The sequence below is a fragment of the Aythya ferina genome (assembly GCF_964211825.1).
Source record: "Aythya ferina genome assembly, chromosome: 24".
NCBI lineage: Eukaryota > Metazoa > Chordata > Aves > Anseriformes > Anatidae > Aythya > Aythya ferina.
The window spans coordinates 2652127-2677962 of NC_140322.1; the positions used below are offsets into that span (position 1 = coordinate 2652127).

The window sequence follows — 25836 nt, forward strand, 5'->3', positions numbered from 1 at the left end:
CACCTGCCAGAGCGTGCACACATCATTAATAGTAATTATTGGTAGTGGGGCACCTGTGTGCGGGCAGCCAGCTGCAGCTGGGTGAGCGATGAGCCTGTGCCCACAGCTGTGGGGCGAGCTGCTGGGCTGGGGCTTTGACCCACGGAAAGCACAAAGAGAGGCAGGTGCTAAAAATAAAAATTTAAAAAAAAGGGTGAGATGCTCCAGCCTGCTCTCCCACAGAAGAAATCTGATGGCGTTCCTGGCACAGAAAACCTCTGATGCTTCAGATGCTTCTCCTGGGGGGCTGCAGGCAGGGCTCAGCCCCACACATGTCCCTCTGTTCCTCCATCCCAGCAGAGAAGAAGCAGCTCTAGGTGAGCAGATAGCAGCAGACAAAGCCACCAGGCCCTCCTGAGCTGCAGACCACCGTGAGATCCCCCTGGTGAGGTCAGTTCTTGGAGCCCGTGGGCTCCAGGGGTGCCGGCACCCCAGGGCTGCCTGTGGCAGCCACCCCCTCTAGCACAGCTCGGTGCTGACCGTGCCTGCTCGGAGCCAGCCCCGCTGCCCTGCACTGTGATAACTGCACGAGGCGGGTGCCACCGGTATTCTTTTTGCAGCTGCTGCTTGGTTTTGACAGGCACAAAGATGTTTAATCTTGTTCCTGTCACCACTAAATTAAATTTTGCATTCGAAAAGCCACAAGAACAGGCTGGTGGTGGAGAAGCAGCAGCAGGGCGTGCGGGGAGGAGCCGCCCACCGTACCTTGCTGCATCAGCGCGCCCATCCCGAACCAGAAGCTGTTGAGCAGGGTGAAGTTATTCTCCACGATGTCCGACCCGGGGTTGCAGGGATGAGCGTCGTACCACTCGTACGGGCTGAACCTGTGGTGGTACAAGGAAAGAGAGAGCTCGTTAGTCAGGATGTGGCATCAGACCCTAAAGGGCCAGTAGAAAAACTGGAATACATCTGGTGCTGCTGCACAGGGCCCGCTGACCCTTCAGGTGTGCGGCTTGTTAAGGAAAGGTAAATTCAGCCATGATTTTTGGAAGTGCCCAGCGTGGCTGGAAGCCCCATGTTCCACACTGCAGACAGTAAGGAAACCTGGGGGGAGCCAGGTCTTTCTTTGAGGTGTTTTGGGTTGCTTCTCCAAAGCCTTTGGTCTCTGCTGATGTCCTGCTCAGCACCATGCCACCCAACAGCAACCAGTGCACGCAGTGGTGGGCAGGATGTGTTCAGGGCATGTGGGCATCTGTGTGAGATTTCACTAGGTGAGAAGACGAGCTCGCCACCAACCTGATAAGCACAAATCCCGTGTGTTGAGGCATCAGCACAGTGGGAATTGGTGTGGGTTCACCGTGTGCTGCTGCAATGCTCGGACCCTGGAAGAGCAGACATTCAGCAGGGGGCATGTTTTCACGGACAGCCCGGCAGTTCTTGGGCAAAACAAAGGGAATTTTCTCTGCACATCTCCCTGTGAATCCTGCCTGCGACGGGCATGTAAGCACCGCCTGGAATAGAGCTCTTAGCCAGGATCCGGGGAGGATGCTCATCAGGATAGATGCTAATGTTTTTAGAGCTGTTTGTTTGCGTTTTCTTAGAGTCCCAAATTTTGCGCAGATTAAATTAAAAACATAATTGGCATAATTGCTTTTGAACCAGGCATTAATTATCATCTCCGCTTCCTTCTGAAATCCCTGTAGCTTCACAACAGCCCTTTCTCCAAGCCCAACCCCCAGTTCATATTAGGAGCCATTGCTCTGTGCAATCCTCTGCCAGGCGTGCTGCTGCTCAAGGGGATGTCTTGTCATTTAACTTCCCAGGTGTCCTCTGGCAGGCGGTTGGAAGCCTTGGGAGAACAGAACAACAGCTCTCAGATGCTCCTCCTGGCACAAAAACTCCCCCAAACAGTTACCCCTAATCTCTGCTTTCCACGCACACTCATGCTGTGGACCTTCTTGCAGAACCCATAAAATGGTGAATGAGCAATCAGCCATCATGGCATGGAGCTCATGTGTCCCCAGAGAGGTTTGGCTGGGCTCGGGCTGCACCCTAACAGCCTCACTTGTTCACCATCCAGACCGCCCGCCTCCTTGTGCTTCTTAAAGTAAGAGAAAATTGGAGAGGAAAACAAAAATTAGGCTGTTTTGAGACCTTGCCTTATGTGCTGCTTAGTCCTTTAAACCTGCTGTAAATTTATGCCGGAGGTGTATAAAGGATGGCGCCTAAGCCCTGTCTATTGAATAAAGGCAGAGTTCAAGAATTAGATGAAAACTTTCTCGGGCTGCCAATGAAAGAGTGCGAGATGGAAAGGGAATTGGTAAGATCAAATGAGCCTGACAAGATGACACACCAAAGAACTTCAAGGTCTCTGAGTGAGAACCTACTGGTGCTGCTCAAATTATAGAGAAATATTCAGAAAACTGCAAAGCAGCAACAGTCGTCAGTGCTTGAAAAGCTGGTGGGACCATTAAAGGAAACAGAGGGGTAATGAAGGAAGAAGTGAGCGAAGCTCGATGACCCCATGCAGCTGGAGCCATAATAAATGGGGGTTGTTCAGGATTCACCTTGGGCTGGCTTCCCTCTTCCGCAGGTGCAAACAGGGGCTGAGAAATATTTCATCAAAAAGTGCGATTATTTTCCTGTCTCCTTTTGGCAGGGAAACGGGAGCATTTCAAAGAAGGTTTAGTTAAAGATGAGATCTAACACAAAACACTTCTGAGCCTAAATTGCATCCCCGGAGAAATCTGCTATGGACGACCCAGTCCTTGTTTCAATTAAGAGGAATGGCAACGCCCCGGCCCTGGTGAGCACAAGAAGGGGTTCGGCTGTGATTTGAAGGCCCTGTGAGTCCGAGACCAGGTGATAATTCACGACAGCCAGAGCCACCAGACAGACCCCATGAAACCACCGACGTGGGTGCTTGCGGTGCCCAGGTGGCTGGAGCAGAGAGGATAAGCAAGAAGGCTGATTAAAAGGAGAGATGGATCAAACACATCCTTTGCCTGCCTCTAAATAGTCCCTAAGTTGGTTTTAAGTGGCGTTGACCTATGATTATAGCATCAGCAGAGGACTCCGGTGCCTAGTTCAGGAGACTCATGTCTCTGAATTACGGCTTTGCTATTTTGGCTGTGGTTTTCTCCTGAGGGTTGGATTTGAGAGGCCTCGCTGGGGTCAGAGCAGATATTGTTTCAATTACTTCTGAATGTAATAAATATGCCCCATATCTTCCCCGTGAAATCTCTTGCTCTCCATCTCCGTGTGCTAAGAGAGATTCCTGCAGAACCTTAATTACACCAAATACTTGATGTTCTTTAAGAGAATATGAAGACAGAAGAAATGTCAGGAGCAAAGCACGTGAAAAAGAAACTGTAACGGCAGTGTTTTAGAGACTCTATTTCAGCCCCAAAGCAGCCTGATGGGAAAAAAATGTTATATTACCTCGTAACTGCTGCGATGTAAGAAAGACATGAATCGTGCTGCAGGACGGCTCATTGTGGCAATATAAACTAGCACGAGAGACCCTGGATGAAAAAGTAGGAGGAGAGAACAACAAAAATGAAGGGAGGGAGGCACAGACGGCGAGCAGCTGAAGGGGACTCCGAGGGCTCGGGAGTGCGGCCACCACGTGCTGGGTCACTGCAAGCCCATGTCCCTGTCTCTTGGCCACTGCTCACAGTGTGGAGGGGCTGCTGGGGCCTGAGCAGCCCCTCTGTGATCCGCACAGCCCCTCTGGACTTCCCTGGCTGCAGAAGGTGGCTTCAAAGGTGCTTCCACGTGGGAGCCTGGCCCAGCATCTCCTTCAGCCTTTTCTCAGTATTTAGTGCAGGGAATTTCTTGCGTAGATGGAATTTGCACATTTAACACACTTTGAGAGTGGGGTCTGGATAATTTGGGTTGGATTTGGCCTCAGGCGAGTAGAGAAAAATAAAGCCATAAAAGCAAAACTGTGAGTTCTGATCCCAAGCTGCCTGAGCAGTGTAATCGTTCTGGCACTGGAGCCCCAGAGTTAGGGCAGCAGAGTCCATCCGGCTACGTTCTGCATGGCTAACAGAGGCACAGAGTGAAGAGATCCTATTAATCACCACAATATTTTTTCCCTTTTGTAATTACCTTGGGTTCACTTTCCCAGATGAGCATCTTTCCCTGCTGAGAGCATCTGGTGCCTTCTCTCTCTGACACAAAGCAGAACCACTGAGGCCCTCATCCTGCAGCCCTGACAACGCGGGCAGCATGGTTTAGCCGAGTTGCCCCCATTTTCTGTCCCCCCAGCTGCTTCCCCAGCCAACCCTGCTGGCTCTGGCTGGCTCTGAGCTGGCAGAAGCGCAGGGTGGTGATGGCAACACCGCTCTCATCCCCTCCTCAAGTCGGGTGCCTTTCCTGTGTGGTACACCGCCTGCAGGCTGAACTGAGCTGTGAGGTTACCTTGGTGGCTTGCTTTGTGCTGGGCTCCCCGTGGGCCCTGGACAGTGGCAGCCTGCTCACGTCCCTGCTCAGAGGGCTTCTGTTTGACCTCAGGACAGTGCCTGGAAGCCTGGCACATGGCTCGGTGTAGCGGCCCCCTTTGGGAGAGCTGCGTTGCACAGAGTAGGAAGGAGACACCTGGGGACCCTCTGTGTCTGCAGGAGGGACGCGTGGCCCCTCCTGCCCTGCACCTCTGCAGGGGAAGGATCAGAGCTGTGGCTGCTTCACCGTCCCAGATGGTCTGGAGAACACTAATGCTGTCTGCAAAGCGGAGTTTACTTTGACAACTGCTGTTATGTGTAATTAGGATATTACATAGTAAACTCAGGAAATCATCTCTAAATGCCTCCGAGGACCTGAGGGATGTTGGAAATTGCAGATTTGTTGTAACATGAGGGTTAATGCGTTCTGGTTGCTGCGGTTTCATGTTTAATCTTCACTTTGACTGTCTGATTGATGTCAGTGGATTAGGTAGGGGCTGGTTTCTGAAGGAGGCTCCAAGGGAAACGCAGCCCACCAGCCCTTCCTCAGAGGGGCCTGCACAGAGCCACGGCTGGGGGGGCAGCGGGGAGGCTGCTGAGGCTCCGCTGCCATGGCTGGGACTCGAAGGACTGAGAAACGAGTGTCTAACTGCAGGATGTGTTTAGGAAACTTCCCCGGGCACAGCTCTCACCCAAAATATTTAAACACCCGGGAAGCTGGGCATGGCTGGGGACATGGCCAGGGAGAAAGCAAGTGCTTTTTTTGGGTTTGGAAAGGCAGCACTGCACATTGAGAGCAGCCCTGGACTGCGAATCGCATCAAAGACTCTGTGAAATTAATAACTCATGCAAATAGATGCAAATTCCGCTGCTTTTAAATATAGAGGTTTTAAACATGCTAATTAGATGCATATTAATTTCTGTAAACAGACGCTGTCAGATCGTCGCCCTGCGCTCTGCATCCTTCTGGTACAGGGGAGGGCTTGCGGGGAGCTTTCTGCTGGGGGGGTCAGAAGCAGGAGCTGAGCCAGGGTGCAGTGGGAGGCTGAGCCTCTTCTGGGGAGGCTGCCTGAGAGGTCACCTAACGGGAGCATGAGCAGGAAAACCACGTCCCTTCACCCCTCGTTGCACCAGGCAACAAAACAGAAAGGCAGGTGAATTTCTAAAATCACAAAAGAGCGAGCATTTTAAAATTCTTTTGTGCTCAAGGTCTGCTAACCGGTGGAGCTGCCTGCCCTGACACAGCACAAGAGGCTTACGGATTTATGGTAATAAAACAAATAACTGCATTTAGCGTGCTGGAGCAGCACAAAGGATGTAACAGAGTCGAGCTGGCAAAGAAGGAACCAGATTTCCCCTGTGCATAGCCCATCTTTAATTTTCTCCACTGGCTCTGTATCACCTCTCCAGCCACTCGGAGATGGAAATCCCACAGCCTGCAGCCTGCTGCCCTCTGGCAAGTCCTGTTCCTAAATTTCTTTGTTTCCATTTTGAAAGGGCCTTCAAATGGAGCCCCTTGTGTCCAGCGAGCTGCCAGCACCGAGCCCCTGTGCTGACGCTGGGCTTCCAACAGCAAGCCGTGCTGTGCCCTCGCTGAAAATGGACCGAGCAGGAGAGGCGTTGGTCTGAATGTGTGCAGCCAGCCTCGGGGAGGTAAAAGCCAGGCCCATTTTAGTTTAACACTTAAAGAGCAACGCCACAGTTGAGCAAAAAGCCATTTGTGCTCTGGTTTTGAAGCCGTGAAAAACCATAAACCGTGCTTTGGCTGATGCTCTGATTATCCCTCCACGGGAAGGGTGGCAGCGAAATGGAACAGAACAGGGGAGCCTGCGAGTCGTGAGCAAGCCCACGCTAGCAGACCAGCCTGCCTCTGGGTAATGGGCCAGAAGTAATTTCATTAATGAAACAGGTTTATTGCCGCGGCTCCCGCTGCGTGCTTAGATCCCCGCGACGTGCCGGCAGCGAAACGATTTGGAGCATGGGGAAAGAATCGCGTGGTGGCAGCCGGGTGGCGCGGCGTTGGTGTCCCCTTACCTGGCTATGACAAAGAGCACGCAGCTGACCCCCAGGTAGGCGAGGAGGATGTACATCCAGATGTCGGGAGACAAGGGGTTGAGGAAGGAGAACACGCTGGGGTTGGTCCCGTTGGGCTTGCGGTACAAAATGCTGACCCCCAGGGTCATGAAGGGCTTGGAGAAGTCGATTGCTTTCTCCCGGACGTGGGTGATGGTGAGAGGAGCGACGGCCAGGTCAGCTTTCTGTGCGTGACATGGAGGGAGAGAGACACAAAGGGAGAAAAAAAGAAGCCATTAGAAAGCTGTTGCCATCCCTCAGAAGCCCTCTGTCTCCCCAGCATACCCTGCTGTGGGGTCGGTCTTGTTCCTGGCACGAGGAACGGCGCTGGGAAGAGCTGACAGCTGCCGGGTTGCTCTGCTGCTGCTGCGAGGTTCAGAGGGCAGCACAGCTGCTCTGGCCTCTGCAGAGCCCCCCGGACAGGAGGGCTGGCTGGGTTTGGGTTGTTCTGGCTGCTGAGAGGCAGCGCCTTGCCCCAAAACCCAAAGGCTCCAGGTGCACCTGCTGGAGCTGGCTCCAAAGCCCCAGCAGAGACCGTACTGCAAATATTCAAAGGTTTCATCCTCGCTGCCTGCACCTGGGAGCTCTGAAATCCTGCATTATCACCATCCTTTCCTCCCTGCTCCCATTCCCCCTGTAAGCAGGGCACAGCTCACCAGAGCCCAGAGCAGAAGCTGAAGGTGTGGGGGTGTGAGGGAGGTGCCCAGGGCACCAAGACCAAGGGGGCCTTGCTGTGCTGGCTGCTCGGCCCCAAAGTTTGGGCACCGCACGTGGGCTGACCTCATGGCAAAACTTGTAATTCCCATTCTGGGGACGCCGGGTGTGTGGGAGGAGTGGTGCTGTGCGGGGAGCTTGGAGGGAGCCCCCACAGGATGCAGCTCTTCTCGCATCATCACTTATCCTACTGATCATTTCCTAGAGGCACAGTGGCTTCGTTGTGACTTGCAACCTTTACATCAATGTTAGCGCTCTCGCTAGAATTTGCTTTGCTCCAACAGAAACTGGGGGCTCGCTGCAGAAGCTGGTGAGAACAGAGCATTACAGGTCCTGAGCAGAGAAGGAGCAGGGATTCTCTAGGAGGCACAGAACTAGGTCTTTTCTTCAGCCTGAGCCCTGGTTGGTTCCTTTTCCTCATCACTTTGCAGTCATGTTCAGCTCTTGCATCACGTCTGTGTGCATGTCCTGCTCTAACAGGGAAACTGAAGGAGATGTTGAAGAATTTGGCTACTGATTTTTCTTCCAGAAGAAGGAAACGGGCAGCTCTGAGGTCAGCACTAGCAAGCAGCTGCCTGTCTGAGAGATCCTCCAAAGCCAGATTTGTCAAAATGATCTAGCGAGCTAAATAACAGCCAGGAGTTTATGCTTTACCACGGAAAATGAAGAGAGAAAAGTCTGCATGGATGCTCAAGGATCAAACCGCTTTTAGTGCAGAGATAAAATTTTACTGTGTCATTTCAGCAGCTCCTGCGATTTGATCACAGCCCCACGTCCTTGGCAGTAAATGTCACACACAACCAGGATGAAGCAGGTATTAGGGAGCCCAATCTGGCGTTGTGTCCTCCGCTCTGAAAGGCATTATAGGGCTGCACTTTGATATCCTTTTTATCGATGCAGATTTTTCGGAAGGTGGCCTCTAATTAGGGATTTGCTGAATGGGAGGATCGGAATCAAAACCCTCCAAGGGTGAAGCTTTCATTTCGTCGTGCTCCGCCGTCCCCAAGCAGGCAGTCGGGTAGCGGGCCCTGATGGCTTCCTTCACTCAGCCCCAGCTTTTATGCTGTTGCACGGTAAGATGGGTTTTATTAAAAATGAGGAATTACGGCAAGTGCCAGCGGCTTAAAGGCCCTTATCCAGCAAAGCCACTTAAGCACGTGCTTCTCTCTTCCCAGAGCTCGCACACACTCCAAGTGTTGCGTATCTTAAGTGTGGTGCTGAATTGAGGCCAGAAAGCTGAATTTTGCCAAGGCAACAACACACCAAGTGCAGGCACTTCCCCAGCACCCCTCGCAGGCCTGGCTCTCCTTTCTCACAGCAGGCTGCAGCCTTCACACTCGGGTGGAACCGATGCGAGTTCGCCGGGCGTTCAGTGGAGGAAGAATCGTGTTCTCTGCAGAAGGGTTTGGCTTTAGCACCAGCTGCTAGGTCTTATCTGCAAGTTCCCAGTTATCACAGGAATGTGGCCGCGGGTCAGAACAGCTCGGGCACGGTCCCTGGAGTCGTGCAGTACCCGGAGCGGAGCTGGGTGTGACAGCCTCTCGCAGCAGCGCCAGCAAACAGCATAAGCACCAAGATACATATTTATTCAAGAAAGTAAGCTGCCTCGGCGCTTATTTTGCCAATCTGAGTTAGGTGTTTACATAAACTAATTATGTGTGTGTTGCCTGAGAGACAGGTAAATAGTGCATATTTTACTCATTTAATTGTTATTCAGCTGTCTGTCTGGCAGCACCAACGCTTGCATCCTCCAGTCTTGTTTGCTCCCGAGCATCCCGGGGCACAGCACGGCCAGCAGCTCCCTTCCTGGCCCACCCTGTCCCAGCAGGGCCACAGGAGGAGGTGGTGAGGGCAGGCACAGTCTGCCTGCAGCTTCAGCAGGTCGCTGAGCATCCTGCTGGACCCTGCAGCCAGCACCCCGCACACAAAGTGATGCTCCAGGAGGAGCGAGGCCGGGGCAGGAACCACCCCAAACGCTCCTCGTCTGGCACCATGAGCAGCGGGTCAGCACTAATTGGCTGCCTCCAGCTCTTAATGGCTGCTCTTAGGATCTCAGCCCTCTTTCAGACATCATTTTTGTCAATGAATTTATTTAACGTCAGTGGTGAATTCAGAATGGATGTCGGCAGGGAAAACCTAGCTGTAAGCTGAAGGGGAGAAAGGAGGAGCGTGAAGTCCGGCTGGGCCTCTTCTCATCTTTTTTATTCAAGAAGTTCCTTAGAGATAGAATCCAGGCTGTGGGATCACAGTGACAGGAGATGGAGCTTTAGGGACAGGCCCTGTGCCTGGCAGGTGAGCGAGCCAGGGGAGGGAACAGCAGCTCCAGAGACCTGTGGCAGCAAGCAGAGGACTTGGGGCTCCCAACTGCATGTCAGTGTGCTGCTGTCGGCTGCTTCTCTGACGGTGATAAATGTGAATTCACCAAATTAATGATGCTGAGCCCAAAAGGAGAAAGCGCAGCCAGCTTACTTCCATCTCCTTTCTGGTGCTGAGTTTCTCAAGGGTGTAAGCAAGGGACGACATGCACCTCATCCAACAGCAATGTTTTTTTCCGCTTCCTGGCCCAGTGGCTTCCAAATGCATCCCCAGCTCCCTGGCACTTGAAATAAACACCCACCAGTGCAGGAGCATTACTGGGAATGTGGCAATGTGGTGCAATATGTGTTTCTGCCAGAATTTACTGTCAATAAATGCCCATTTATTGTGAGAGTGTTAAATCAACTGTCATAAATCATCCCTAAGGATAGATATTACATCTTCTCTATAGTTACCATTGGCAGGGATTTCCATTAGAAACCCTATTATTTTTCATGCCTTTTTTATTCCCACGTGAAGTTTCAGACTGAATGGAAATTTGATATGTACTGTCTTGGCAGAAGACAAGTTTTATTTGTGAACAAGTTTGTGCGAAATGTGCAGAACAACTCATTCTGCTGGTTTTATGTGGCTCTGCCCACAAACAAGAGGGGAGATTTGCAGCCACTCTGGTGCCAGACAGCTAAAATTTAAAAATCAGAATGGATGGGCCACAACGCACGGTGTAGTTTTGCCTGTATCAATAACAATTCCTATGAATAAATAGCAGGAACAGTTCACTACGGATGAAAGGAGGAGATCTGACAGTTGCCAGCTTCCCTGTTTATTACCGATGCACAGCACAGTGACTTCTCTGCATCGCCTGGTGCCCCAAACCTGCCTGAAACACTGGTGATGTGAGCGAGGTGAGCTTTCACAGCCCCTTCTGCTTACAGCCCCTCTGCAGAAGTGGCCAGGCAGAGTGACAACAAGCAACAAACTGTGCTGAGGAAAGCGTCCGGCTCTCGAGGGAGCAGACTGAACACCAAAGCAGATATTTTTTGTGATGAAGGACGAGCAGAAGATGAAAGGCAGTGGGGCAGGACTTCTTGCATCGTACTGCGCACAGCTGTCTTCTCCAGCTCTGCTGCTGGGGACCTGCAAGATGGGGTCATGCTGGGAGCTGCTCTGACTGCTGTTGCTTTTCCTGTTTATGCTTAAGGCCAGACTAGAAACAAAGCAATTTTACAAAGGATTGTAGCCCAAGGCACTACTGCCTGTGGCCAGGCATGTCTGGATCAGAAGGGACGGCAGGAGGAGGATGCGTGACTCCAAAAGAAGCAGTGGGAGCTTGCAGCGTAAACAGCCAGTCCTCCGTCATGTGCTCTGGGAGGTACCCTGGGGGTTGTGGTGGGCACCATCACCCCCAGACACTAATTATACATCCTAATTGTATGTTCCTGGTACAGTATCTGCTGCTCCCAGGGCTCTCAGCCCTTCCATGTGATAACGACCTCCATTTTAGCCTCTCGTTTCACCTCGGGAACACCTCACCTACCTACATGGTGTGGGACCAAGCCTGTGCTTCAGCTCAACCCCCCAAGAAGTTGCTTCACAGAGCCCTGGGGGCTCAGTCTCAGCTGCACAAGAGGTAAGGGGATCTTCAGCAAGGCACAGACTTTGGGCACGGAGCTAATCTTGGCCTGGGGGTTCGGACCTCACAAAGTCTTACGTGCTTTAGGCTCGCACCTGAAGGATCCAAATTCCTTTACGAGGAGGAGATGCTGGAGGGAAGCCAGCCCAGACACACTCGCAGTGTAGGCAGTCCTGTTTTCATCATTACCACTTTGTTTGAGTGGTGTCTCCAACACTTTTCCTCCAAGGTGTGAAATAAGGTTGAACTTTCCCATTGCGAATGCCAGTCAGTTGTTCCTTTCCCCACGTCACGTGAAGATGCTTTGCTGCTGAAGAAGGGCCCCATCTGGTTGCAGTTTCACTTTTTAATGCTTTACATAAACACTGCTATAAAAAGCAATGACATGCAGATAAAATAATGGCTTCATACAGGGTTTGGGCAATGGTTGTAAATCACTGCAAGGCACGTTCCCAGCCGCACCTGTTTGAAGGCAGAATTTGAACTTGATGCTTGTTTGCGAGTTAAACCTGCAAGAAGAGGGGATTCGGTCCTTTCCTGTTGCTGTCTGTTAATGTGCTGTTTGATTAGGTAGCCAAGAAATACTTCAGTGCAGGCTGGCCATGAATTTAGGGCATCATTGAATGAGGCTGTTCCCCATATCTCCTTCTTGCTCTGTCTCTTTAAGCTGACCACAGCCTTGGGGAGCTCAGAAAACCTCCTGGGAAGCCTCTAACGTCTTGCAGGACATTGGAAGTGACATGGGTCAGACGAAATGACAGCCTGGCTGCTATTCCCCTTGTCTAATTTCTGTCAGAGCTGTTTACTTCTCCAGAGCCCCCCGGGGTGGATGCCCTGCGGTAAGAGCCACGGACTCTGCTGCCAGCAGCGAGCCTGGGGGCTGCGGGAGGCCGGCCCCCAGAGCAGGGTCACAGCACGTTCAGCACGGGGAGGGCACCACGGCAGCATCTTCTGCTGGGAGCTGAGAGTCTCTTGTCTGATTTAGCGAGGCCTTTATGTAGGAGACCACCAGACCTGTACTGAGGGCTGCATGGGCTTTTCTGGGAGCAAAAGCACCCTGGGCTGTCCTTGCCTGCCCTTCGTGCTTCTCCAGGGCGAGCCATCTCAGGACTACCGCCTGCTTCACCGGCTGATTGAGCGTCACCGTCCCTAGAAGGGGCATAATCATGATCATCTGCATTTTGCAGATGGAGGAAATACTGCACAGAAGCGACTTGTCCAATGTCGTTTCAGGCAGACGAGCCAAATCTGGAAACACAACCTCGATCTTGGAGCCCCAGCTCTGCCATCTCACCGCGAGACACCACTCGCTTAGCCGCTCGCAGCGACGCTCATTTGCTGGAGTGACTCAAACCCAGCACACACGTTCCTCTCACATCAGCTGTAAGAGCATCACAGCTGCTACGTATCTGGGCTTATTTTTGTCCCTTTCCGCTCGGGCAATGTTTTCAAAATGAAGCCAGGAACCTGAGAGGTGGTGCAGTGGCTGTGCCACGTGGCCAGGACGTGAAGGAGGAGAGGGAATGTGGCACCTCCAGGGCTGCTGATACTGCTCCCTGGGGGTGGGGATCAGAGAGGAGTCTTGTCTCTGTTCTTTTCAGAGACGTTTTCCTGGAATAGGAGCTTCAGAAATATACCAGTTCTCCTCACCTCCCTAAGTGGGCTTGGGGGATCACAGGGAGTGCTGGAGGCAAAATACTTCATTAGGAGGCCAAGCGTCCTCTGGCTGCGAGTCCAGGTGACTTCTGGCAGCTGCGAGGGGAAAGCTGCCACTGGAGCTTCACTGGTTTGTAATGGGGTTTTAGAAGTGAGCATGGAAGGAAAGGCACAGCTGCTCTGCTGCAGGGGAGCTCTGTGTTTTAGGAGATTTTAGAAAAACAAGCTGCATTTATAAATATATATAGAGAGAGACCTGTGCCCTACACACCTGCTCTTGCTCTCTGGATACACGATCTGAATTCAGCCAAGCCGTGCCTGGGCTGTGTTTGGTGCCCCTGAGCCACCTCGTTGCTGTGCCCTGGCCCCTGTTTGCAGTCCCCATCCCACCCCTGGCAGAAAGCCTGGGGCTGCCCGGGCCCCTCCGTGCATCTCGGCCTCACTCACGTGGTCGATGAGCTCCTTGATCATGCCATTCCACTGCCCCTTGTCATCTTGCGCGCCGTATTTCCCGTCCTCCACCAGCCGGATCTCGTAGGTGAAGCCCAGGATGATGGCCAGCTCCTTCAGCAGGTCGATGCAGTAGCCCTCGAAGCGGTCGTTCCCAAAGAGGGCGGTGTCGGACTTGCGGAACATGACGAAGGGCTCCTCCTGGACACCACAAAGCAAAAACCCCGTTAGGGCTCGGCCGTGGTCCCAGCTCCTGCCCCAGGTAGGGCCACCCCTGCGGCCAACCTGAGCCGCGAGCGCCGGCTCTGCAGGCTGGGCTGGCACGGTGACACGCTGGGAATAAATTAGCTTTGCACAGCGCATCAGCTAATTAGCAACCTTGTTTACCCCACAAAATTTAATTTTGTCTCTTCTGAGCAGCCAACTGTTTTCCATTTGGTGGAATTTCAGGGAGAAAAATAACCATTTCATGCTCTGCAAATGAAGAGTGTTGAGAAGCAGCAAAAGGCTGGGGGGGGAACAAACCAAACCGCGAGCCCCGCGCCACCGACACGCAGCGGTACTGGCCCTTACGAGGCTGGTGGATTAAATACCAGCTGCAGGACTGTGCTCGGCTGCTGGCCAGCCCCAAATGTCCCCAAGATGAGCTCTGCTTCCTCTCTGCCAGCTCTAGTTGAAGGGGTGCAGGGCCCTGCTGCTGCCCTGAGAGGCGCTGCCTTGGGCTCTGTTTGTGTCTGCAGTGGGGATGTCTCTGGTCGCAGCAACCCCAAGCACCAGCACATGTGAAAATAACTAAAAAAGTGCCTTCCAACCAGCTCTGCCCTACGGATTGCTGCCTCTTTGCAGGTGAAGGCAGGAACGCGCAGCAAGCGGCACAACCCTTTGGTGGCTGTCAGGCTTGGGCAGCCACCGGGGGCTGAGGACAAGGGACACCGGGGCAGCCGGGGGGAAGCAATGTGCAGAGCACAGATGGAAGTGGCAAAAAATGGCAAGCAGCAGGCAGAAGCTGGACAGCAGGGGGAGGCTGAGATAGGGGGAGGCAGCGAATGAATGGCTGGAATTAAAATTATCTGCAAGGCGGCCAGAGCCCCCGTAAGGTGGCACCGAGGTCCTGCTGTGCTGCAGAGCAGTGGCTCTGCCTCGGGGAGTGACCAGAGAGCTTCACGGAGACTGGAACTGCAGAATTACAAAGCAAAGTGGGAAACATCACGCCCACAGAGTTTGGTTTGGCACTCGCAGCTCTGTTAAACCCTGTTCTCCCTGGCCACCACCTCAGTTTTTTCTTCTTTTTTTTTTTTTTTCCTTTGGAATTAGTGCTTTGTTTGTGAATCAGCTGAATCTATGGATCTCGCTATAAATACAGCAGCTCCAGAGCAGCCATAAAGCACTATTAATTTTGGGAAGCGCTGTAGGGATTACATACATATTTAACAGCCGAAGCGCTGAACATTAGGACGCCACTCGCTTCAGTAATGTATCTGCAGGTCTCAAACATTTCCTAGGGGGTAATTCTGAACTCTGTGAACCACTTATTCACGGACTATTTCACAATTTATTACTGAAAATGGCCAGACATCCAATTCACAAGCTCTCTCGGTTTGCTAATCGATTTCTCAGTGAAGGTGCCCTCAATTTCATAACTTCACAGTTCCCATATTGCTTGGGGAGAGTGGCGCTGGCTGCTGGGGTAATATTTCTCTTCCAACAAGTCACTGCAATATGAGCAAAAGGGGAAAAAATAACCTTTCCTGCTTTCCCTTTTAAAGGTTCCTCCTCTGGCTTTTCTACAACCGGTTACACCAATGCGAAGGGACAAAGGGATGTCGCAAATGCAAATGAAGTGTAGGGTTGTGTTTTATGTTCTGGAAGCCAGGATACGAAATGCAGTTAGTGCAGAGCTCGGGTCCGAGCATACTGCCTGCTCCTGCAGGCAGGGGGGCAGTGCTGGCTTGCAGGAGGATGCCCCACGGCACGCATGCAGGCCCAAGGAACGGCACAGTTCATAGGAACTGGTACCACCCCTGTGCTTCATGCGATTTGTGCTCGCTCCTGGACCACGAGATGCAAATCCTGCCCAGCAGGAGCCCATCACAGGCAGCTGGCTGGCAGGTCTCCTTTTGGCCCATCACCTGGCATCGTGCTGAGGTCTTTGAGGTGCAGTGATGGTAGCGCTCTAACCCCAACACGTCCCCAGCTCCGGCCATGGTTTTATCCCTGGCAAGATGTGCCCTCCCTGCTTTCCGTAGCCCTGACTGTACAATTCCCTCTTGTGTTCCCGTCCTCACCTGCCATCCCTCAGTCTCACAGCGCTGTCGGGTGCTCCTCCACCTCCCAGCGCCCCTCTGCTGCTGCCTCTCCAGCCCTCCCTGTACCACCAGCCATCCTGGCCCAGTAATTGCCAGTGAAAGGTGAGCATGGGCAGAAGAGAAGTCATTTTAAAGCTTCTGGAGTTTTCTCCAGCTGCAGTATGGGTTGACCAGTTCCCTTATGGCTGATCCTGAGCCTGCACCTGAAAGCAGCTCGCTGCGGTGCCCTAAATGTTTGCATTTCCCATGTGTGGGGACAGGCAGTGCCTGAGGTTTCCTTGCTGAGATGAACTAACCCTGGCCTGGCAAGTGTCTGTTTGACCTAGCAGAGAAACACGACCTGAGCCTCTGCTTTCTGAACAGACCCCGATAAATGCAAAGGAACACGGTGAGAGCAGGTGGGTGTGTGTCGTGTCTGCCTGCACCCGCTGCTGCAGGGCTCTGAGCAGGAGCACGCTCCTGATCTGATGCATGCTGAGTTGTTTCGGTGCCTTTTGCTTTGTCATTTCTCTGATGCCTGTGCGGGAACTCCTGATGTGAGTCCTGATTCATTTCTGTGTCTGCAGCCGGTGGGGAGCTGCTGCTGGCACTGGTTGTGCCCACACACGTGGCACCAAGCACCGCCTTGGGCAGGCAGCCCCGTGTGTGCGACCCACGGCCTCACCCAGTGGCACGGTCTGAAACTTTCAGCCAGGGGGGGGATTTTGTTTTCCAGTCTCCCCTGCATGTTGGCATGTGAAAGCCTTTCAGTGGAATAACTATTGTGTGATGAGCGGGGAGTTCATTAGAAAGGGTGGCGTTGTCTGGCACTTCCTGGCCCCATTCCTTCCCTAGCACCAAGCCCCTCACATTGTGTTACAGACCTTTTAGTCTTTTTGGGATGGCGAGGACATCAGGAGGGGTCACGGTGCTTGGGGCTGGGGAACACATCTCCCAGCGGGCAGCTCCTTACCCTCAGTCCCCAAAAATACGGAATACAAAAGGGCCAGAAAATTCGGGTAGGCAGAGCCATCATTCAGACCCAGTTGTGAGCTGGCTGTGCAGGGGCTGATATTTTTTGTTCCCTCCTGGTAGCACGCCACGAGCCTGCACCGTGTAATACAGCTGTATAGAAACCAATGCCACTAGTCATAATTCATTAGATATAAAATAAAAATTCATTCTGATCTGATGCCTGCCATCAAACCCAATAGCGAACGTGAGAGCAAAATGCAACGTGACAGCTGGAAGCGCAGGAGCCCTGTTAAGCACCAGTGCTTTGCTGGATAATGGCATTACTCTTAGCCAGCTTATCAAATACATACTTAGGAGAGGGAAAGAAACAGGATTGTCACAGCTAAGCCGAGGTCCCCGCGTGTTCTGGTGCTGCCTGGCATACCCCGAGTGCTTCCACCCACGGCAGGCAGCGCCTGGTGCCCGGCTGTTGGCCACCCAGAGCCTGGCACGAGCCCAGCACAAGCCCGGCTCCGATCCACAACTCGTCTGGGGCTCAGCTCGCCCCAGGGCTCAGGGCTTCTCCGTGCCCCTGCCTGGCTTTTGGAGGGATCAGCTAACGCCGGGGGCTGTGAGTAGGGGGGCAATACGGGCTTGTGGTCTCCTACCAGGACAGTGGTGACAATGAGAGATCTGTTGCTGAGCGAGTCCGTGACGTTGGGCCCTCGTCCCTTGGCAATTTCTGTGATGTTCAGACCGTTGGCAGGGTTCCACGTGCCAACCTGAAATGAAACAAAGTGCATCAACACCTGCCCTGCGTCCCTTCATTGCTCTCAGGATCCTGCTGGCCTGGGAAAAGGGAGCTTGCTTCCTGCGTTGCAAGAAACAGAAGCAGAGTTGGAATTACCATCCTGTTTCAGCTAAACAGAAGGTTTACATTAGCTCTTCTGCTGCAGGCCACTCCAGCTGCACGTGTACAATTAGCAACCCTTGTGCTGCCCTCTGAGAGATGCAGGTGCACTGAGGAAGGACCACGATGGCTGGAATTAGGAGCTGAAGGAACAATCCGGAACGGTACTGCATAGAGCAGGCAATCAATCAAAACACGCTGAAAAGTCAACTCTGGGCAAGGCCAAAGCAGAACAAGAGAAAACAGAAAATATTTTTTAATCCCCCATCAACCCTGAGCCGGCAGGGCCTTTCCCAAGGAAGGAGCTCAGAGCTTCTGAAGCACACAGGGTAAGTGCACACCCACTGATCGGTCAGAGCCTGGGTCTGGGTTCAACTCAGAGCAGGACCCCACCTGGGGGCAGCCCGACAGGCGCAGCCCCCCAGCGACCCCTCCGCAGCGAGAGGTCTCAGTGCTGGTGGTGAGCCCCATGGAGGGAAGGGCCCTGGGCTTGCCCCGGTACCGGCACACGCAGCCACAGTCCTCGTCTCTTGGAGGTGCTCTGCCTTTCTCCAGCTGTCAATTTTAATGTATCATTAGACTCTGAAGATGCCTGTTGACCCAGAAATAGCAGAACATGTCTCTATTTAAGAGAAGTCATCTGGGCAACTCTAAGCCTGTTAACCTGATCTCCGCAGTGCAGGGGAGGCTTTAGAACAATCTTCGAAGGCAGGGCTGGCTAAAGGACTGTGACGGTGAGATAAAGTGTCAGGAGAGCTGGAGGAATATGCCACAAAGCCAGCCTGGCAGTGAGAAGAAACACAAGGGCAGGTGGAAACGGGAACAGAGCGACCCATCTGCAGGGTCATGCTGGGAGATGGGGCTTAGAGAGAAACCAAAGGCAGACAGCTCGAACCCGTGGGGAGCCAGGAACTTCCCATATTTTATTTATTGCTATTTTTAAGATTCTCCAACTTCTTCATCAGTCCAAGGAGACGACTTGGTTTTTCTCTATCCCAAAAAAGAGACTTTGTAATGAGCAATGCTGCCTGGCAAAAAAACCCACAACCAGCCAACCACCTCATAAATTCTAAAAGAGTTTCCATGAACTTTGTGAAAGGCTCTAAATATTTCAGGTAAAACCCAAGCAATCCCCTGCGTCTCCTTTCAATCACACAACAGCTGCAATGTCAGAAGGATTGTACTGCGCATGGGCAGCGAGAAGCAAGAGGCTAAGAGTCTCCTGCTAGCAGCTCTGCAGACTTCTTTCTTTAAGAAAAGGAAATACTCGGGACTTAAGACTGAACTAATCAGTTTAAAATATTAGAAGAAAAAAAAAAAAAAAGAAAAAAAAAAAGAAGAAAAAGAGAAAAGTGCATTAAGAGAACTGTGCAACTCAGATAGTCAAACTACATGTAATTAGGTTTAGTTAATACTGCTGTAATCCCTGAAACATCCAGGAGGTATAAGGATCAGGAGTTCAATCCTAAAGCTCAACAAACATAAGCTATTATACATAATGCAGAATCCGTCTGGGATTTGTTTGTAGTTTGGCATTTTGTTATTTCAGATTAACTATTGACAGAACCGTAGCATCAACAGAGATTTGACATCGATACTTTAAACCCCCTCTAGAGCTGACAAGAAGCTTTCGGCAAATAATAGTGGGAGCTGTGAAGTCTCGGAGTCGTCGGAGACAAAAGTTGAACGAGTGCATGGAATATGCATCAAGCCTTGGTGGCTTCCTGCGGGCTTTATGTGACACACAACAGTAATAAATGCAGCTAGTGCCAGCTATTCTCCGGTACACCTGAGGAGGATTAGGTTGACAGACAGATATTGCAGTTGTACTTAAACATTTAGATTCGCCCGGTATCCAGATACCTGCACATTTTTCTGTTACCCTGCTGACGCCGCTCTCAGGCACTCTGTTGGTGCTCTGAGCACCGTGCTCCAAAAAGCCATAATGCTTTTTTTTTTTTGGGTTTAGACTCTATACAAAATGTTTTCTGGGAAAACAAAGCTACAAAAATCATTTGGTGCTTGGTTTGTGTGAAAAGATGGCATCTTCCCCTGCCCCTCTGCCTGCCTCCCTCCTGCCCAGGCTCGGCTGGCTGCAGCCTGAAGCTGGCTGGGTTTATTTGGGATGACGCTGTCTGTATTCTGCATCTGACACCCAAAATACCCGCTAGGAGAGTGCTGTGGTGACCTTGAGATTTTGTACGTGAAGCAGAGACCTACCGCAGTGGTGTGAAAGCACGGTGACAATTTATTTTAAGGAGGAGGAAAACCAGGCTGTCAGAAGGGGGATGGGGAGCGGGGCTGTTGGGTCCCAGGGAGCCGCAGCGCGGATCTGCCCGCTCCGGCGGGGCTGAGCGAGCCTCCAGCCTCCCAGGGCTGCCTGCGAGCACTCTGTGATTAATTCCCCAGCCTTAACTGGAGAAGTCATCTGTGCATCTCGGGCCGCTTGCTGCATGGCTAATTGAAAACTGCTCCTCTCCGCTCCCAGCTGGCGTTTCCTGCGGGATTCCGAACCTGTCTCCGTGCCCAGAGGTTACAAGCTCAGCACTTCGTCCCTCGCTGCCAGCCAGGCACCTTGCGCGTGTCTAAAAGCAGACTGTGCTCTGGGCAGGGAATTGCTGCCCTGCAGACAGCTTTTTCCTCTAAGTCTGCAGGATGTCCGTCAGCAGGACGTGGGCTCAGAGCCGCTCTCAAAAAGGGGTCGGGCTCCGGGACCCTCGGCAGCCTCGATGGCCGTGATTTGGAGCCTGATCCATGGTAGAGGTGGCTTTGGGGCCCAGCTGGCTGCAGTGCAGCCCTTGCTGCTGTGTTTTGTCTGAAATGAACAGACCTCGCCTTGAAACCAGTGGTTTAGGAGCTTTAGAGCTTTGCGTGCTGCTCTTTTTTTCAAAAATACCTGAAGAAAGGGGATGAAATCCCCACGAATGCCCAGTATCAGGTCCAACCATCCCCCTATTTCCAAGCCTTGGGCAGCTTTCCTGGTGGAAATCACCCCCAGCTGATGCTTTCAGGAGTTGTTCAAGGTTTTGTAAGCAAGCCCAGCGAGGCGGAGGGTGGGAGAGGTTTTATTCCATCCCCTTTGGCCTGGGCCCACAGAGGTAGAGGCTGAGCCATGAGGTTGTGCGCCCGCTGCTGTGCCGTGTCCCAGGGAGGTGCCCCAAGCTTCTGCAGCTGGGAACTCTAATCCTCTGCACGTCGCTTCAGGGCTAGTGAGTCACTGACGAGGCATGTAAAACGATCAGAGCAATCCCACAGAACAGATCTCCTTTCATATAAAAACCAGAAAACACAGAAACAACACAACCAGCAGCCACCTCCCGTTCCATCTGGCTGTCAGAGCTGTGCCGTGCCACATCCCGCAGGTAAGACAAACCCCGCTTACCTTTTCGAGACCGTCTTCTTTGAGGCTGATGATGTCCAAGTCAAAATCTGTCCGTAAGCCACTACTTTTGTTAAAGACAATTCGTCCAGTTAATCCTTCCCATTGGGCCTGCAGAAGGAAGAAGTAGCCGGGCCGTTAGTTGGGATCATGAATAATCTTTTGCCCTCTACCGTGTGTTCTTTTAATTAGTCCTTTTACTAGTTCTTTCTCTCCAAAGAGCATGATTAATTAATAATCACCAACGTCGCTGTGCAGACTGCAGATGGGGCTGGAGATTTCACCACTCTCTGCAGTCCTTGCTACCATCTCCGTTTGCACCTTTTGTGTTCAACAGCTGTTGCAGGACATGATGACTCAGGAGAAAACTCCTTGCATTTATCACGGCATCCTTGCGGGCTGCATTTATCCTTGTAGTCCTGATAAATGCCGGGCTGCAGGGAGCCTGGGTTTGGGACAACTCCAGCCAAGCTCATGAATAAAGAATCCTTTCTCGCAGCAAAAGAGGGGCACGGAAGCTCAAATGTCCCAAACACTTCCTCTCTCCCTCCCTTCAGATGGAAAGCGGAGCACAAGAGGCCAGGAGCCCGTCCTTCTGGCAGGCTCTGTGCTCTGAAACAGGCACAGGAATATTGGGGAGAGCCCCCAGACCAGGCAGGAGCTGTGCCAGCAGACTGGCACCACGGCACAGCGGGGTGTGTGGAGGCTGCTCCACCAAGGGGTGCTCGTGGCCCCTCGGGGATGTTCCCACTGCTGCTCAGGCACTGGGCTCTGATGGAGCTGCCTCCTTCATGGGCAGGGCAGCTCGAAATAACCTGCTGTGATAAAGGTGGCATAACGCATTCTCAAGGGGGGAACCACTGGCATATTTTCCCATAAATACTCTCCTCTGGCTCGTCCTCATTAATTCCTAAGGAGTAATGACAGCTTCTTTGCCACCCCTGGGTTTTGGGGAAGATTGTGCTCTGTTGTTCATTTCGGCACGCAGGTTTTTCCTAGGGGATGCACCGGCAGCTGGGGGGAACACACCTAGATGGGGCTGTGCCCCGCTCTGCCTGCCCACCCCGTACTTCTTGGGAACCCCGAGGGCACACAGGGCACCGACACTGCGGCAATGGGGGCGTCTGGGGGCCTCTCCATGCGTGTCTTCATCCAGCGCGAGGCACTGCTGTAGCTGCAAGGACTGCGGGGCCGGTGGCCACGGCAAGGCACCCCACTACGTGCCCTGCTTTGTCTGGGCAGGAGTTTAGAGGGAGTAATTATGGCGTGTTCTGACTGCTGGTGGGGGGGCTCGTCCCTGCAACCGGCTGACACGGTGCCAGGAAGGGAAACAACAGGCAGGCACCGGAGTGTGAGCTCAGGGTAATTTGCAAAAGGAGCCAACCAAACAAATTATTTACACTCTCTTTTGGCAGCCAGCTGGAGCAGCTTTCCGCAGAAGGGAACAAAACATGAAAAAGGAGAGAGAGAGGCAGAGAGAGAGAGAGGAGATACAGTCTTCAGAGCCTATTAAGAAGTTCATTCTCTCTCTGCAATGGGAACGATTCTTCCTTCTCCTCCCCACGCCCGTGCGCTCCGTGCACCCGGCAGCCCCTGGGTGGGCGCCCTGTCACTGCTGCTGTGTGCCGGCCTCAGCGCCAGCGTGGTCTGCAGGTGATGCTGCAGCACCAGTCCTAACAACCATTAAGTGTGCTTCTGCTCCTTTATGTTTAAAAACTTGAGGGGATTTAATCCCCAGCCTTTTAAGTGTGGCCCCCGTCTTGTATCCCATACTGCTGCCGGTTTCACAACTTCCCACGTGAAGAGCCGCAGCCACAGAAGTTTCAAAAGGCCTCGGGGTAAACAGGGTGTTACTGTTCACGAAGACATATCTGGCAGGGTTTGCGGTATCTCCCTGCGGCTCTGCCTTCATTTTTTCCTCAGGCGAGGGCTGCTTTTTGCAGACAAGGCAGAGCCTGGGGTGTGAGCGTGGGGACTTGGGGCTGCGTGCTGGGCTGGGTGCTTGGGGCTTGCGGGAGGGCTGGCTGCCTCCTGCCACTGCTCCCCTCCCTCGGTCAGCTCTCCGCACCCAGACAGCCGCCGCTTGAGTCTGCCTGCGTGCTTAAGCCAGGTGCAAACAAACCATACGTGGGCTGAACGGCGAGAAATCATAATGACTGAAAACAGAGAGGGAACGGGGCTGCCCCCTCGGCTCCCCTGGCTCCCCCTCGCTCAGTGCTGTGCGCTGCCAGAGCTGTTCCTCAGCACGCAGGCAGGGGTGTGCTGAGCCACCGGGAGGGTCTGCTCCGACAACCTTTGGTGGGCCCCGAGCAAATGGTGCTGGAAAAGAAAAAGAAAACGGCTTGGGGCAGGGGTGTCCGCAGAGAGAGGGGTCCAGCTGCTCTTGACACAAGAGGAGGCAAGGACCAGTCTCGGTGACACCATGGAAGTGCTTGGCTTGTTTTGGATGTTTTGCTGTGGCAGTGTGAGTGTTATTCTGAAGGCAAAGACAGGATTTTGTCTCTCTGGACACACAGCAGTCTGATGTGTATCCACACTTCCATCCCTTTGTACCTACTCAGGCAGGGGAGGATTTTTTATAGCCCTGTAACTGCCAACCCCTCTGCCACGGGCCTCAGTACCTGCGCTCCGAGCAGCTGCACTGCTCCTGCTGGGGAGCTTTTGCAGCAGTGGGAAGCAATCATGGTTGCAAATGGTGCTTTTACCTCTTTTATAAAATTCATGAAGCGGCCGCCGAACCTCCAGGCTTTGTGCCGGTGGCACTGCAGGGAGTTGACGGTCATCTGGGGGGCTCGCTGGTAGCACACGGACACCACGTGGACCGCGTCGTACAACAGGGCAGCGTCTGTCTAAAGTAAAGGGAACAGCATTTGTGTTGGTCGTGGTTCCGCAGCGAGGAGGCATTCACACAGCAACGCAGGGAATTCGTGGCATCTCCTTGAGAAGCCGCAGGAACCACCAGCAGAGGGGTCCTGGTGCAGTCCCCACCAGAGGCAGGGCTGGGATCTTGAGAGATTGTCATACATGCGTAAGCTTTAACACAAAATAGGACTTCTGTAAGGCTCTGGGCTGACCTCTCATGCAAAACTCATCCTCAGACACATGACAAAGCCCCACGAGCGTGTTCCTGTGTTATGCAGCTCCTTTAGGCAGAGATTGGGAAAATGTCATCTGTCCATCTGCAGCTATTCTGGTTGGTTTAGTGCTGTTGTGTGGCCACAAAGAAGCTAGCTGTTTCTAAACGCAGATACAAGGTTTTCTTACTTAGTCTGCTTTGTCCAAGGCAGTGCAAAAAGCAACTTACATGGGAACATCTTATCCAAGCTATCTTATATGTGAGGAAACAGGAATCAGGAAAGTTAAGTGGCTTGTCTCTGGGCATTCAAAATTTTCCAGAATGCCCCCAACTGGCACTGAAATCAGAGCATCACAGTGTGTAACACCTTCCCACTTTCCAGTGGTTTGATCGAGGGAGAACTTTCTTTTTTTTTCGCCTTCTATTTAACATCATGGGTTCAGACTCCATTTGAGATGCCCCCTCTCTCCTCCAAACACTGACCACGTTTATTTCCCCCCCCGATGTGGTCGGTCTTGCTAATGAAAACATGTTGTTTGCTGGCTTCACAAGGCTACAAAGCAGATGTGAGTACAGCAGCAAAGCAATAAACCACAACAAAACAAAATAACACAGCAAACAACTGGGCAAATATCTGTCAGGACGTGGCCGTGGAGAAAAGCCTCCAGCACTGGCAGCCATCCCCTGGACCTTCCCTTCCTGCAGAGCCTGAGCATGAAGAGCAGGCACCAGACCTGCCTCCTGTGGGGTCATTTGTAGGGCTGCAGGGACAGATCTGGGGAGTTTGGGGCTGGGAGAGAGGGGGACAATGGTCTGGCTATGCGATTTCATGGCGAATTAGAGTGGGGACAAGGATCTGGCTATGCAATTTCATGGGGAAGTGGATGCTGTAGTGCCCAGCTGAGGGAAAAACAGCCAAAGGAGAACCCCGTGCAGAAGGGAGCAGGCAGGACAAGGATGAGAGGAACCAGGGGCAGCTGGGGAAGATCTGTCCGCTAAGGGAAAACAAAAAGGGACAGGAGGGATGTGAGGTGAAGGTCTGGGAGGCTTTGCTGTGTGGGGAAGGCTCTGGCAGAGCATGAGGGGAGGAAAGGAGGCAGCCAGCCGGCAGTTACAGGTCGGAGACAGCCTTGCCGGGAAGCCAGATGGGTGAGCAGGTGCTGCACCTTGCGAGCAGCAGCTCGGTGGAGCAGAGCTGCCATCGGGCCCTAAAAGGAGGCATCGGAGCTGCAGCAGAGCCCATCTCTGGGCACAGCTTTGCCTTGTTCTTCCACTCATCCATCTCGGTGAATTGCCTGGCCCAGTCCAGCCTCGTGCTGTGCTCCCAGCCCTGGGGAGCCAGGAGTCTGGCTCCTTTTGGGGACTGCCTGGGGAAGTAATCCCGCCTGGGCTGGACCCACGCAAGCCTTGGCACCTGCTAGGGGGCAGGCCCTGGCTGCTGGAGCATTTCTGCTTCCCAGCACTGCTCCAGGGACTTGCACAACCTGCCCTTCCCCAGGGAGTGACTGCAGAGGGGCTTCCCCAGCCAGCTCGGTGTGCTGGGGCCTGGGGCACAAACAGCTCACTCCTGCCAGGCGCTCCTAGCCTGGGGAAACCCTGCTGAGCTCCAGCAAGGGGCACAAAGGGCAGCTGATTGCAGCATCCTCCCTCTTGCTCCCAGCATGAAACAGCCTGGGCACTTCCCCGCTGTGCTACGGCTTTGCTGGAAGGGAAAGCTTTGAAATCTGCAGGTCCTGGAGGCAGCTTTGTGCTGGCAAGGAGGGAGGGAAGGAGTGAAGGAGGGAAGGAGCACCGGCTTCCCAAACTGGCACATCAGTCGGCAGCTGGGTGTGTGGGGCAGGGGTTTCGCCAGCAGAACTCGCTGCACTCGAGGGACAGATGTTGGAGTGCCAGTAACTGTCTGGGGAAGACACCCGCAGTGAGCTGGGACCAGTACAGGACATTTACATAACATTTGGGCGTTACA

The 25836-nt window shown here is 53.0% G+C and overlaps 2 protein-coding genes across 2 annotated transcripts in view; both read right to left on the reverse strand.

The window, feature by feature from the left end:
* Positions 1-25836, reverse strand: part of CSF3R (colony stimulating factor 3 receptor) — a 353819-nt gene that overhangs the window by 167570 nt on the left and 160413 nt on the right. The window lies entirely within an intron of this gene.
* GRIK3 (glutamate ionotropic receptor kainate type subunit 3) overlaps positions 1-25836 on the reverse strand; it is a 102895-nt gene that overhangs the window by 8951 nt on the left and 68108 nt on the right. The window contains exons 7-12 of the mRNA XM_084496899.1: positions 23500-23643; positions 20798-20905; positions 17174-17287; positions 13264-13467; positions 6459-6682; positions 745-863 (exon numbers count right to left, since the gene is read on the reverse strand). Of these exons, the coding sequence (XP_084353025.1) occupies positions 745-863; positions 6459-6682; positions 13264-13467; positions 17174-17287; positions 20798-20905; positions 23500-23643 (913 nt within the window). The remainder of the gene's footprint in view (positions 1-744; positions 864-6458; positions 6683-13263; positions 13468-17173; positions 17288-20797; positions 20906-23499; positions 23644-25836) is intronic.